General features: G+C 37.9%; 2 protein-coding genes across 7 annotated transcripts in view; both read right to left on the reverse strand.

Annotated features, from left to right (window-relative positions):
- The window catches only part of LOC126367875 (whirlin), a 98,292-nt gene extending 88,339 nt beyond the window's left edge, over positions 1-9,953 (reverse strand). The window contains exon 1 of the mRNA XM_050011656.1: positions 9,761-9,953. The gene's annotated coding sequence lies outside the window, so the exon portion shown is untranslated. The remainder of the gene's footprint in view (positions 1-9,760) is intronic.
- A 1,081-nt stretch (positions 9,954-11,034) lies between these two features.
- The window catches only part of LOC126368306 (ral guanine nucleotide dissociation stimulator), a 41,896-nt gene continuing 36,971 nt past the window's right edge, over positions 11,035-15,959 (reverse strand). For all 6 annotated transcript variants that reach the window (XM_050012239.1, XM_050012246.1, XM_050012215.1 and 3 more), the window contains 3 exons: positions 15,051-15,186; positions 13,438-14,866; positions 11,035-13,157 (listed from right to left, as the gene is read on the reverse strand). In XM_050012239.1, coding sequence (XP_049868196.1) covers positions 13,024-13,157; positions 13,438-14,866; positions 15,051-15,186 — 1,699 coding nt within the window. In that variant the 3' untranslated portion in view covers positions 11,035-13,023. The remainder of the gene's footprint in view (positions 13,158-13,437; positions 14,867-15,050; positions 15,187-15,959) is intronic.

A 15,959-nucleotide genomic window follows, 5' to 3' on the forward strand; every position in this document is an offset into this window, starting at 1 on the left:
TTCCTGTTGGACTATAACAATATGTTGCGTCGTATACAGTCATTACGTATCTTCAGAAAACTACCAAAGCAATGCCGATGTCTTTATGTAAGTACACTCTCCCTGTCTCAATACAGTCGTACACACCTAAATTTATTAAAATTAATACTTAAATATAGTAAAGGCGCTGGATAACGTAAAATTTTATTAAGATGTAACTTACCCACAGAGTAGGGAAAAGATGCTCCTCCAGTTACATATAGGCACCTACAGTGTAGGTTTGTTAACTTCGGTGACAAAGGTTATTGTGCCATGGACATGACGAAAACGAAACAGTCAGTAAGGAGATTCCGTAGGTTTACGTCACTTCTCCCGAAACCGCTCCAGTGTGAGTGTTCGTAGCTGTTCGAATATCGATATTACGTGGGTAGAATGAGAGAACGGATGTCCAATGACCCGTGCAATTATAGCATACCCTTCCGTACGCGTTCCATTTCACCACCCTCGTAATCATCCCGATACAAATTAACCCGCTCGAAACTGTTCTTTTACATTACATTTAAAATGTCATTTACCCGTTCCATTACACGAAATTGCGTGCAAATAACAAATTATGGGTTAACATAACGCTGTGGAAATACTTTTTACCTTCGTGTGTTTCTGTATGATTATTATTAAGTAATCCCAGGCCGCCCCTCAATCAACCGAGGATGATATAGAGCATACTCCACTGCAGGTTGGCGGAGGTATTTTGGATTGAAAGATTGGTTATTGTCTATACTAATATTATGAAGAGGTAAAGTTTTAAAGTTTGTGAGATTGTTAGTAGGAAATTTATTTATTTATTTATTTATTATTATTACAAGTTCTTATAGCTAATTTACACCACTATCCAAAACAGACCCAAAAGAGCGTGTTAACGCGATAAATTGTTTTTAATGCAGTGTTACAGTAGCAACCCAAAAAGACCGAAGCCTGTGATAGGGTTAGCTACAAATTTCGTCTTAAAACAATGACATAAATATACATATTCAGTAGGTAGACAGCGCGGCGTAATTTTGATACAAAAAAAAAAACTTAAAATAGATATTAAAGGATTAGTAATAAATTTAAAATTATGTAGTTAGTAAATAATGCTAAAGTTAGTAACAACATTGTAAACAAATTATTTTAAAAGCTCAGAGTAAGCATACAAAAAATCATCTAAATCCATGTTTAATAGAAACTGTTTTAGTTTAAAGTTGATGTAAATATCTCTGGAACTACTGAACCGATTTTAAATATTTGATTATTATTTTATTACCGAGCGAAGTGGGCACGAGCCAGCTAGTTGTTCTACAAAATGCCTTCGTAGTATACCGGAATCCTTATAGATTACTTGGTTCAACATATTCTATGCACATCATGGGTCTTCGGATGAGCTACTAGTATCAATTACTACGATAACATAATATATATGTTTAAGATACAGGTACTACTCGTAAAGATACATTGAGATTTGTGTAATGAAGCATTAGTGCTTGCCATTACTATAATCTCAAATAGCTACATACACGGTGTCCGCAGAATTCTGATACTCTACAACTAAGTAAGTACAACACAATACAACTTTACAGTGAAAACAAAGCTGTGGTTGGTTGACGAATATACAGTTCGTCCATGATTTTTTTTCACGTGATTTATTGTAGATTTGTCGCATATGGTATTAATTACTTGGGCTCTCTCACCCGGTACAAATTTAAGACAAAGAGCCTGAGGGTGCCCGGTTCGTCCATGTATGTACTGATAAGTAACTACTAGGAGCAAGTCCAGAATAGTACTTAAAAGTCAAAAGCTGTTCTATTTTTTTATACAAGAGCAATGTGCTTTCTACGACACGGTCTGAATTTTACGCTAAAACCGTTTTAGTACAAAAGTTAATCCATCATTTTGCATCACAAAGACACGACGAGCGACACACGAGGTTTAGCACGTTCGTTCCCAAAGAGACGACGCGGGTGAAAGCGCATTAAAACCGGAGTTTTCTACTGTAAAACGAACAAGTCCTTGAATTTAGTTTACAACTGAAGCATGAGAAACATTCAATGAAAGCGGACCGGACGGAGCTAGAGCAGCCAACTTTATGGAACGATAAAAAACTATAACAAATGTTCGCTCCAATTTATGAAAATATTCAGGGCAACGCCTGTCGGGAACATCGCAACAAGGATTTTACTTTTTAGCAATGTACAAAGTATTCAAGCATGTAATTTAAATGGTGTACCTAAGGTATCTATTACGTGCACGGAAATACGACGTGCATGTGTAAAATCATGTTCAGTCAGTTAAAATTAGAGCAATTTGAAGCTATAAATTGTCTAAGTATAGGCTACATTCATTTATTCATTTAAGTGCAGTTTAAACTAAAGTTAATTTAATGTCACTTTTTCTTTTTATTAAGTATATTAACTAGACATTTAATATGTAATAAAAAAAGGTTAAAAAAGGCTTAGAAAAGGTTTAATACGATCTACTCTGAACCGACTTGCGTGTATGAAGCGATTGATGAATGTGGAGGAAGCAAGACAAGTGTGTCAGGATCGAAGCAAATAGAATTCTATAGTCTCTGCTTACCCCGGTGGGAAATAGGCGTGAGTTTATGTATGTATGTAATAGGTAATACTGAATGGGTTAGTCTCAAACTTTGTCTATTAAGTACTTACGTAATGATTAGATAAGTAGGTAATCTCATCGTACGCGTTCGCAAAAACATTTTGGAGAGACATTTGAATATGACAAGATCACGTCAAAGCAAAACATCGTGACCGAAGAAACAAATTAAACACAAAAATTTCCCGTTACTTACCCCTATAATGGGCCACCACAATGCAAAACACTTTATGAACCCTTCGTTCCGCCTGCATGCGTGTTTCACGTGTGCGTGCAAATAACCTCTAATAAGCCACACACTGCGTATTTACCCCAACAATAGCTAGCTACCAAAGTCGGTTTTTGTTCGTCACTGTACACAGCCTGCGTTAAACAGCATTAACACCATGATTTATAGTACACGCTTTCAACAAAACCCGTTGTTGTTTATTCAATTAGTTAAGGCCGCGTCTGTTCACGGCTCACAACCATCCGTTTCTATTATTAATTGAATATTTCCCACATACACATAATGTTAAATGTGAAACATTTATCTGACTTAAGATCACCCACGTACCTATACATATCCCCATGTACCTATAGCTATGAAAATTTGTGTTCAAAATAACAAAGATTCACAGTGATAGTATAGTACCATATTCGGGTACTTACTTATCATAATTTGGTGCCTTTGATCCCATTCCATTTTCAGGATCCCGTTCTTTAAAGACATATAAGTACAGAAATCACGCAATGAATCGGAAGTGGCTGGTCTCAAGGACGCGGTAATACGGAATAAATTTGCCATTAATATTGTTTCATTACACGTGGAACATCTTGGAACCTTATCCCTTCGTTTTGTGACGTGGGTGTCCTTTTTTCTAAGAATTTGTTGCGTTTTATTATTAGCAGAACTCATTGGTATTCGTTTCGCGACAACTATCTCTCTGAATTCACTTATAGACCATCTCGCCAGCTGAGGAATACCGAATAGCACGTCGGTACTTTAATATGTGTATATAAACTCATGCCCCATAACGAAATTTAATTACTTACAAAAGTCTTGAAAGAAAATTCTTGTAGATTTTGAAGAAAAATGCATATTTATCACCGATCAAACATAAAATAATAACGACTCCATTACCCTATCATTCAAGAAAATTAATAGTCAAGCTAATGAAGTGATTTTTAAATAAACTGTTTACAACATCAGTAAGTAAGAAAACTCTCCTTTGTGCACTATAACATGAAAAAGAAAAAAAATAACAAAGAAAAACCTTGGAAAAATCGTCACACGAAACAAATTCTAAAATATGCATAGCAAAACCAAATTTTCTGAGCATTACCACACGTATTTAATAAACTGAATCGCAAAAGCCAAACCGTTCGCGTGCTTAAGGTCCTTTAAGTGTTTCCGTTTAAAGTTACGGGTTTATAGCTGTACTGAATACGTGAATTATAATGAAAATACGAAATACAAAGCACAATGTAAGTACAATACAAACGATATGAACTCGTGACTGTAATACCAGTTGGAGGAGACAGAACTACAAATGATCTGTAAACTGAAGGCACTTTTGTTATCTCTACTCATGTAAATAATACATAGTTACATACATACAGACAAACTCAAGCCCCAAACAATCTGACACATAAACTAACATAAACATCAATCTTCTTCTTATCGTCTGGGTTGAGAGGTGGATGATCAACCTCAACAACCCTGGAGTCAGGATTATTATTGAGCTGCCAAAGGCCCCGACGGGCCTCAAGTAATAACTACTTACTTACATCATATTTACTTACGAATAGGGACACAATTCCTCAATCGTACGTACTCAGTGAATATTGTAATATTTCAATCGACTACGACATGCGCAAGATTACAAACATCAAGAAACATTACGCCACTGACCATGCATGGAACGTAATAGAATATTTTAAAACAAGAATACAAGGCAACCGTTCTGTCTGCCCAATTTTGCAACTACGTATTATTTGCCAAATTACATGCAACTGTCGCTAGAATTTTCACTTCATACGCGGACAACACGAACTTAATAAACGTAGGATATTGAAAATTTTATCTGTTTCTCTAAAGCCTACTATTACTACTGTTCGTCGTAGTATAAAAGCAGTTATACCTTGGGTCTCAGCGTCGTAAAGGAACCTGAACGAATGTCAGTAACGGCCAGTAAATTTTTACTGCCCCAACACAAACACTTATAAAGTCAAATAAGGCTCCCGGACAGTTTATTGTCCGACGAATTGAACCGGAGACTAGAAACCTACTTTTCTTTATGTGTTTTCCTATAGTTTGTTATTGCTTGCTCACATTCATGCAGCATCGAGTCCAATACAATAGGTAACAATTTTATAACTAAGTACTTATGACTGAAGAAGTCTCTTATGTTCTACGGTGTTGTGATGAAAAAACCAGCAGCGTCTAGTTTGATGTGTATATAGAGAAGAAACGAGAGGGGAAGATCCGCGAACGAATGTGTATTACAAATGTTTCCATATTAAAAAATATATATTAATATTTATGTGTTCGACAATGACCACAGTGCGTATATATGTTGACATAGAAACACATTGATTTATGAGTTTCTATGTATCAAATTCAATCAGTTTTATATATGACTATAATAATTATAATCTCAAATATTTTTGGATTTAAGTTCATTTATGGGATTGAAAGAAATAAATATCTGCTAATTAAGTCGATTGGACAAGGTTTACTATGCAAAGGTCATGGGTACTATCAAATTCTTTTCCTTGTTTCCGTAAATAGCCTTAAATATACAGGGTGTTAGTGACATCGTAACGAAAACTTTGAGGGATGATTCAGGCCATGATTCTGAGTTGATATCAAGTGGAATTTTCCGTCGCAAAAGTATGAAACTAAAAATAATTTAAATAAGCTCTAAAATTTTCATGACTTCTCCGACAGGAAATTCCACTTGAGATAGACTCAGAGTCATGGTCTGAATCATCCCCTTCAGTATTCGTTACAGTGTCACTAACACCCATACCTACTTGTATGGCTACTGTAAGTACTTGTATGGGGTGTAAGTGACATCGTAACGAATACTGAGAGGGATGATTCAGCTGATTATTCTGAGTTAATATCAAGTAGAATTTTCCATCGCAAAAGTATAGAATTGAAAAACCTAAAAAAATAACATGAATTTTGCAACGGAAAATTCCACTTGATATTAACTCAGAATCATGGTCCGAATCATCCCCCTGAGTATTCGTTACGATGTCACTAACACCCTGTATATTTCGCTTCAAATCCTCTTTCCCCACCAATCAGATCAAATGTTTCCTGAAACATCATAATTTACGACAAGCGGAAACTACGCCACATTAACTTTTATCATACTACTTAAATCAAATCGATTGGGATTATAGGATATTTTTGTAAAACGTAACAAATTAAGCTGACCCATACGTACATAAGGTAACTTAGCTAATCATAATAAGTTAAATAAACGTAATTCATACTGGATACGATTAATACTTAGTAAAAAAGCATAGCAATCCACGGTCTAAGTCATCTCTTTCCCTCTTTTTCCTCTCTCTCGCTCATAGACAACATCTTTTTATTATTTATTTATTTATTTATTTTATTAAATCTTAATACTAAAAATACAATTATCAATGCCCTGCAAAACTGTTTAAACAGTTTGTCTGCAGGAAAAGAGTCTCTACTAATAATATGAACTTAATTAATAACATACAATAAGTTAGCTAGGACACGAGTCTAGAAGGTGTTGTTTAGAAGAGCTGAGGAAACGTATTCATGAGAGAGATCGTATAGAAACAAATTACGTTCACAAAGGGGCCCTTTTCCGTGATCAATCGACTGCAGCGAACGATAATTGGAAAAGTAATAAGCAAGGAGTCACATTACATGTTAATACTATATATTTGGATACATTGTATTAATTTCTACAGTTAATGTAACTTGATTAACTTCATCAGCCTCCTTTACGGCGTCTCGGCCCATTTATCGAATATAAAGTCAATACGCAATCCGCGTCGTTGACTCGGTCGTAAAACTGGTGTACTTATGTCTGATTAGCTACCTACTGCCCCTTCTGCTCTGATGACTTGTTTATCTTAAGATCTCTTTCAAGCTTTCCGTTAATTATTGAAGTAGAAGGGACATAAAGTATAAATAAGTTTTAAGTAAGTAAGTAAGTACCAATATTCCACCATCTAACGTTATTAAGTTACTTTGCAACTCCCGAAGAAAGCTGAAAGCAGATCAAAATTTATCAGCATAGTACGCGCTGTTAAAAATTTCAACTTTAAGTACGTAATCGCTATTACAAAACAGATAAGTACGAATTTTATTTTCTTAATTTCAAAATTCTACGCGTAATTTTACGGACGGGCATCCGATTTTTAGCAAAACAAAAATGTACCTTTCTTACCTTTAATTTACCTTCTGTTCTGTGATAGTGATTATAATTTCATATACTTAAGTACTTAAAAAAGAAAATTCTAACAGCGCAGCGCGTACGATGCGGAATATTGCGCTTTTAGTTTCCTTTGTATTTTATATAACAAACACATTTCTATTTACAAGCAAGTTTTAATAAGTAATTATTACTAAGCTTGCTTCAGTTCAATTGTGTAACATTTACGCAATCCATTAAGAAACGTGTCAGGGTCGACACGGAAAACACTTCTCCTATCTAGTTTGGCACGAGACACCTCTCGATCTATTGTGCAAATACTGCTTCATTTCACTAAGAGGCTTAAAATTTCCATATTTGTGATAACAGTCCCGCTTCACAACCAAAAGAGGGATTTTGAACCCAGATAAGAGATTACTATTTGATATTCATAAAGGGATAATAAACATCGAATTGAATTACTTTGGCTTTGGTTTGAACAGTTCACCAATTTTCTGAAATTGCTGACGTGATAGTTGTCGCCGACTTAGTAAGCAGCTTTTATACCTAATAAATAGAAAAATATTTTGACAAAATAAAAAATATGCTTACTTACTTAGCTCTTCTGAATATCTATCTATATCTAACGTTGATGATAGAGCTTAGTAAACAAAAGCTTCAAATGATTCTTGTTCAGTACGAACAAAGAAAGTATTAAAATAACCGTTTTGATTTATAAATGTGGTTTTAATAAATTCGTATTTGCTACAATTTTAGATGGATGTCTGTTGAGTGCGGTGAGTTGAATGTGTGGAGAGTGAATCGTGTGTAAATGCGATTGGTACGCGTGTATGACGTGGTATGTGACGTGTATGACGCAAGTGTATGACTCGATACATAGCAAGTAGGTATCTATTGCCTACTAAATAGGGTCGATGTCGCGTCGACAACGCTAGATCATATTTATTAATACAATTTCATAACATAATAATATGCTAAAACTTTAATGTCTAATGACTTCTGAAGTCAATCATCCCCTAGCTTTATCCCGATTATCACAGGGTCCGCTTCGACAAGTCCGATTTTTTACAGTAGCGACTGCCTGTCTGACCTTACAACCCGCGAAGGCAAAACCAGCCCAATACAGGTTAGGTCACATACCTCCGAAAATGCATTTCTCGGGAATGTGGGTTTCCTCACGATGTTTTTCTTCACCGCTGAACACGTGATAACCATTTATGATTCAAACATGAATTCGAAAACAAATTCGACAATCATTGGTTTAGGCCTGTGCTGGATTCGAACCTGCGACCTCAAAGTAAGAGGCAAGCGTTCTACCAACTGGGCTACCACGGCTCAGTTCTGAATTCTGAAGTCAATAAAGAGCTGTTGCTGATTAGCTTGCTAGCAAGTCCTAAGTGGCGACCGTAAGCATCTAAAATCTTATAGGGATTCATGGTCCCAGAGCCGAGAATATATTCCAATCGGGTGTAACGTGGAACTTGAATAAAGCAGAAACAGCGTTCCTAGCACCCAGTATACTAAGCACTGCATTTTTAAACGTTCCCGGTAGTCTCCCATTAATCTTTACCTGCGTCTAAATGGCACGTTTTTTTGCTTGTGTCGTGTCCTAGTGTCCATTTGGCTCATTCGACTAATTGCTAGTCGTTTTTTTTCCCAAAACGTGATTAGTTGTAGAAGGGAGGTATGAGGGGGGTGTGAGTTATTGCATTGTTTGCGCGAGTTGCGTGCGCCCGCGCCGCACGCGACATGCCACGTCTAACGTTCCATATCACGAACCCATAATGAGCTCATTTACATTTTTCAGCTTTTTATTTTAATATTGACACCAAACATATCAAAGTTCGACTAATAACTGTGTTCGATATCTCTCAACTAATTTGTTTACAATTTACACCGAAGTCATAACTGCAACCCCTTTGTTTCCAGTGGTAAAGATTTGAGAACAATTTTCCACAGTAGCAAAAATAATTCTGAAGATTCTACAAACAAGTTTTCGAGGTCAACCGTAGTTGTTTACTTACGAAGATCCATCATAAGTAATATATAGGTCTATTGTCATAGCTACGTGAAATAACTTTTCTATAATAGCAATTGGTCTAAAAATAGTATAATAATTACTTACTTAACATAAAAAGCAGCTTGAATGTATTCACTTTACTCTATATGACAATTCAATTACTTTAATAACTAGTGTAAACATATTACGAGAGTGCTACAGCCGCGCGTGCTACGACAGTGCTACGCATCGTCTACGAAAAAGTAACGCAGCTTTCGTAAGCAAATTAAAGCCATAATCATAATTGGTACTATCGTAGGTAGATTAGTGAACAGTAGCGCGATGTCTTGTGGCTTAGTGGGTGTGCCATAATCAGATTGCGGCACTAGTAGAGCTTCGGTAGACGGACTCAGGCCGCTCCCACCACAGAAACCGCATCTATTATACCTACAGCCTACGTTATTGTCCAAAGTAATAGGCTTTTGTTAATATAGGTAACGATTTAATCTACAATGTTTTGGACGAATGACAGCGCTTAGCTAATTGGCGCTGGATGAAAGGCGACAGTCTTTTCTTTTAAGTAAATTGAATGAAACATGAATGTAACGTCATTTCTATGCATCTGTTTAATAACTTAACGAATATATTATGCGAATCTGAGGCGATCCACGCGTGTCCCACGCAATGCGAGTCAAGGGCACGTTGCAGGATGCTCCGAGCTCACCTTATTATTTCATTTTGCGTGTGTCACTATCGCACCGCATACTGCCGGGGACGTCACTGAGGTTTAGTTTTTCACATGTCTCTGTAACCGCGAGCACGCACGTGGCACGTCCAGTGCACAGAGGAGGCCCGGTCGCCGGTCGGGGGCGGTGTCGCGTGTTGTTTTGGTGCGGGTGTGGTGCCGCGCGGAGTGTTCGCGAGCGGCGCGCGGCGAGTGCCGTGCAGCGGCGGCGGCGCGTGCGGGCCGGGCCGCGGCTGCGCGTGCGGGCCGGGCCGCGGGCTGTGCGCCGCTCGATACCCCGGCCATGAAAATTTCAGCCGCTGTCAACCGGTGGCCGCACGCAGGTCTGTGCGCGTACCTGCCGCCTGCCCGCCTCGCATACACCACATACCACACGGCCTACCTCTAACACAGCATCTGGATTTACATACTCACCTGACATTGCCAAAATATTCCTATCATACTCACATACAAGTCAGTATTTTTGCATTTCATGTTGTTAATGTTCAAAAATTCAAGTTACGAGTAAGTATGTGAAAAATAATTACATTTTAATTTCAAGACACTCATTCATACACTGAAATAAGTCGTCATAATACCGTAAAATTATTAGTTGTTTATATAACAATGTAGGTATAGGTACTTAAACTTGGTCTTTGTACTTACATGATTCTGTTCATTCAAAAATATTTTAATGGATTTACCAGTATTGCCATCTTTCGAAAAATAGAAGTAAGTATAAACTGACAGTGGTTACTTTATACGATGCAACTTGGTTGGAAAAACTATCCCCAATTAGTTCTATGCTCACTCAATAGATGGCTCTTTCTAAATCAGTACAGAAAGTAAAAAGTCGAACGAAAAGGCGTGCTCTTCTAATACGATTACTCATTTAAATCTTCTAACACACCAAAAATCTTTTCTTAGGTTACCTAGATTTTTTTTCGGTCTTTTTAAATGAAGACTTTGTTTTGAGTGTTCAGAGATCAAGTGTTCTAGTTTGGGTTGTCTTTATAGCACTCACCTGTGCTTAGGAAAACTCACAAAAAGAAAATTATATCAAAAAAAATTCTGACTCGCACGGTGTCAATTTTCTCTACATAACATCTCGGAAGAATGTATGGGGTTGCGAAAGTATGGAGTTGTGACAGTTAGCTACTATATTTACAGAACGTATGTTAACTGTAAATTGACTAAACCTGATCTTTTTTTGTTGTTTGTTTAAATATAATCTCGTAGAGCTGATTGACGGATACTAAAAAAGAAACAACAAATAAAAATTATCATTAACTTTTATTACACATTTAAAGATGTTATGTGGTGGAAAACTACAAAACTCCAAGTAGAAGGTACAAATATTTACAAAAACGTTCCATAAATATCGTACCAATCACACTATACATGTACACCGAACGAATATACATTTATATTTTCAAAATATATAAAGTATTAAGTAGTATGTATATAAATAAAAGCAACTTATAACAAAATACTATAAAATAAGCAGGTATGTATACTGGGTGGGTGTTCTATGCCCATTCTCGTTTATAATCAGGCACAGCGGCCCCGATTCCTGCAGACACCTCTTAATTTTAAGTTATACCCGTCATTTTCTTATCCGGCGAAAAGGAAAGGGACGAATGATTAACAACCGTTAATTTTAAAATGAATAAATGAAATAGGCATCTCGCTGATATGCAATCTGTTTGACACGTGCTATCAACGTAATTCTGTCGAGTTATTGGCCAATATAAAATTTTAGGAGGTTTGTTTAAATTTCTGCTTTCTCTTTTTAATTTATGTGTATCCCATTATTTTTTGCCTGTCGATTATCTGTCCCTTTGATTTTCGTCGGAGAAGAAAATGACAGGTATATACCTTAAAATAAACATAGATGGTGTGTACTGGAATCGGGTACCATTACTTTCCTAAAATTAATAAACAGGTAACGGAATGAGTTATTTTGCTTTTCATGCATTACATAATAATATATCATTAAAATGGCAGAAAACGTTACTTTAGAGATGTCAGTCATTCACTACTACATTGATACTAGGTACATATGAATTATAAAAGTAGTACATAAATATTTACGTGTGTGTAACGGGTAAACGACATCCAATATATGGTTACTGTGACGACTACACGTAGATAGTACTTACTGACACTAAACATTCATCCAAACTACATTTTTGTGTAAACATGCTATAAAACAACTGAAATCTGTCCTTCAAAACTTCTCTCGTCTGAAAAACAAAGTGTGTGTCATCGTAAAGAATACTGAGGGGGTCACACCATGACTCTTCATCGCAAAAGTACGAAATATTTTTACAAAACACAAAAAGAACATGAATTTCGCGACGCTAAATTTCACTTGATATTAGGTCAGAATCACCGAATCCCCCTCATCATGTCACTAACACTCTACGTATATATAAATGACGCATTTCCAAAAAAAAGAACAGATTCTAGCAAATCTACAGTATGCTTTTAAAATGATTTCCCTACACATTTATCCTCTATGTAATTAAATACCCTATGTTTTAAGTATTATCCTCAAAAATTCGGATTTTGAAATGTGTTCAAATTTTAAAGCTCCTAAACTTTTTTAAAAGGACAGCACCTTGCTATTAGACATAAAGATTTGCCTTTGGCTCAGCATTAAAATTACATTTTATTTCACTACCTAATGTTTATAATGAGATTCTTATTTACAACAAATTCGCTATATACAAACAATGAGTCACATTTACAGATGTTAGTTTTTCTACTAGAGGTGGCATTAGGTAACTTAATATTTACATTACATTTATACAAATAAAGTCGTGAAGGTCACAACACTGGCGCACGAAGCTGCAAAGGAAAAGTCAGTTTTTTTTGCCAAAAATAACAGCAAAAATATACACAAGATACACACCACACACCAAGGAAATTCACTTAAAAGGGACACAGTGAGCACAGGATCTAATTGCTGATTTCAACGTGTGTTATGCACCATTACGAACAAGTGTTATAGACACAAAATAAATATCCGAAGGAACTTCAAATTGTCTAGGAGTATCCACACTTATATAAAATTATGTCCATGGTCTTACAACGGTGGTCGTAATGCTCGGAATGATCTATCTTTCCCTGTACTACTCTACATTCAAATTCGGTTTTTCAGACTCGATCAATGGCGTGAAGTGTCTTCTTTGCTCCGTCTCTTTCTATCTTAGAAGTTGCCGTTCACGTGCGAAGGAGACAATTCACTGAGTATATAGTCAGGTGCGCTTGCCCCGTGCTTTACCGTTGACCACTGTTTCTGCCTGCTGCTTACGTGGGCGGAGAATGAAGTTCAGATTATACGCTGTGTTCACCGCGTAGTACACGTTTGCATTAGACGGGAGCACCATTTCTGAAAAACAAAAAGAACATGAGTATAACTTAACTGTTTGAATAGAAATTATACTTTGTCATGCTAATCAAAAGGCTTCCCTAAAAATATCGCATATCAAATATTCATAGGATTAATATAATACGAGTATGATCAATAGGATTAAGGAACAACTCTCGAAATTACTTCAAGTTTTCCAAAAAAACTATTTTTAAATAGTTACTTATACACCTCAACGACGAGTTAATTGCCTACTACTATTACTTTGATATTGATATTACTCGTAAAATGCAATGCTTACCTCTATCAGGCAGAACTTGCGATAGCGTATAGCCATCTGGATCTCCGTCGAGATTAAGCTTGAGCATGGCGTTTCTGATGACCTGCGGCGTCCTCTCATTGTTGCTTAGCATTATAGACTTATACAGCACCACGCCTTCAGTCTCCACACAATCAGATTCGTACGTCACTCGTATGATGTAGAAATCCGGACCGTTTCGGGAGTTAGCATGAGCTGGACTCGCACCTCCCATTTTCCCATTCGCCTGCTTCTGTCCGCTATTCGCACTTGATAAAGAAACGTCCAGCGATGGAAGCGATGACGACGATGAGCCATGCGACAGTCTCGTCGGAGACACCCGCCTCTCCAAGCTGTCTCTCTTCCACGCCAAGGCAACGCCGTCAGTCTCACAATAGAATTGCGAGCTGTTACTCGAACTCGTGCTCGCGATAGAATCATTCTTTCTGTGACCCTGCCCGTTTGTATCGACCTTCTTTGGTCTTCTTTCTTTTGGAGGATTGGTCGGCAGCTCTAATTGACAAGATAATTGATACGCTTCTCTATCGTCCAATACTATGACAGAGTCGAACCATCTGTCGAACATCGGGTCTGAGGGTAAATGGTAAGCGTTTGCCGCACCCTGCAGTAACTTAATCTGAGCGAGTACCTCAAACTCTTTCCTTCGTTTATCGAAGTTTATTAAACCATCCGCCACCGTGTCTGGAATCGCCGTATCTATCATGGTAAGATCTGTTAAGAAAGTACCGAGATAAGGAATTGTCCCATGGCTAACTCCAGGCGAGCCACGCTCGTGTAACAACTTTTGTAGCTGTCGATCGTTCTCACCGACCGTATCTGCAAACTTAGCCGTACCCTCCCGCATGAGCAGTTCTCGCTGAGCCCACCGATTGTTATCTTCACTAAAAATTCTGGCTAATTCGTCAAATAACTCTGCTTTTTCTTTTGGTAATAACGCCCACGTTTTCCTCAACCTGTATACGGGATTGCTCTGCAACCCTGATATGATTGCTTTCAGCGATGAGAAGTTTTTGAGGACCCTTAATTCCCGTGCGATATCAAGCCACGCGGCGAGGATGTCGGCTCGCTCCATCGGCCTGAGATTGGGTTCGACGAGCACAGTGGATATGACTCGGAAGGAGACCGCGTTGAACTGGTTAACGGTGGCGAGGACGGTGGCGGCGTCGTGGGAGCGATCCTTGTCGCGGCGGGACCAGACGGCGCCGAGGCACTGGTGTGGGACGAGCTTCTTGAAGAGCTCCATGTCCATGCGGGTGAGCTGTTCGGCGAAGTGTCGGTGCGGCACGTGCGGCAGGCGGTACGTGCTGGTGTGGTGCGCGGACAGCCGCATTCCCGCCGCCAGGCACACGCCGCCGCCGCCGCCAGACATGCCGTTGCGTTCCGCGCTGAATATAGCTAGCTTCTGTAACACCTGCAATTAAAAAAAAATATTTGAAATAATATTAATTCAGTCGTTTATACGAGTTTCCCTGATTATAAACAAGTAAATACATAACATAAACAGCCTATATAAGTCTCACTGCTGGGGACAGGCCTCCCCTCAATCAACCGGAGGGGGAACTGGTAAATAAATGAGTGAAAGTGTGAAAGGTTACCTTCGAGTGTAGCTCGGATCCAGGCAGATGGAGCTGTGTGAAGGCGAGGAGCTGCTGCAGCGCGGGGTGGTGCGGCGGCTGCCGAAAGTCCTCCGGATACGTGTCCAGCCACACGTGCAGACATGCCACCAGAGTCCTGCAAATAATACACATCATCATCATTATCAGCCGTACAACACCCACTGCTGGGCATAGGCCTCCCCCAAGGATCTCCACGACGATAACACACATACATACATAAATGAACTCACATCCGTAATATCTAATGTATAAGTACAGCAACAAGTAATCAGAAGACAGCTTGCAGCCAGTATTGTTACGAAGTCTTAAGTCGAATATGATGAACCGTGATCACTTTATCAGTCCATCGCCTAAATACATAGTTCATTATTGTTTGAACGGACATTGCGGCCAAATTCAGGGTGCAGTCGTAAATTCTGACTGAACTCTGATTCGAGAACATACAGATATATCATGAAAATATTATGCTGTATAGGTAGTAACTTCATTTGTGTGAATTAACAAAATACAATGCAAATTATGCGCGTGTTTATTCCACGTCATCCGATACAGCCTTGTGATATAATGTATCATATAAAATGCGTACAATCTTTTTGTATATATTTTTTCCGATATATGATACTACATAGGCGGTCCTGACGTTCACAAAATTTAAAGCCTACAGTTGAATGATTCAGCTTCTGCATTTAATTACTGATGGATGACCTTTAATGTTAAATGTGATTCCATTATTTTAACATAGATTTTGCATGAAGATGAGAACATATATAATGACTTAAAATTGAGATAAAGAAGTCCGCCCGTGTTGCTCTAAGCACGTCTCCTATAAGAGATGTCCCAGTTTTTGTAAGCCTTTATTGATTAGCTAATCTTTACTTATCTACATAG

This window comes from Pectinophora gossypiella, chromosome 1 (genome assembly GCF_024362695.1).
Source record: "Pectinophora gossypiella chromosome 1, ilPecGoss1.1, whole genome shotgun sequence".
Lineage (NCBI taxonomy): Eukaryota > Metazoa > Arthropoda > Insecta > Lepidoptera > Gelechiidae > Pectinophora > Pectinophora gossypiella.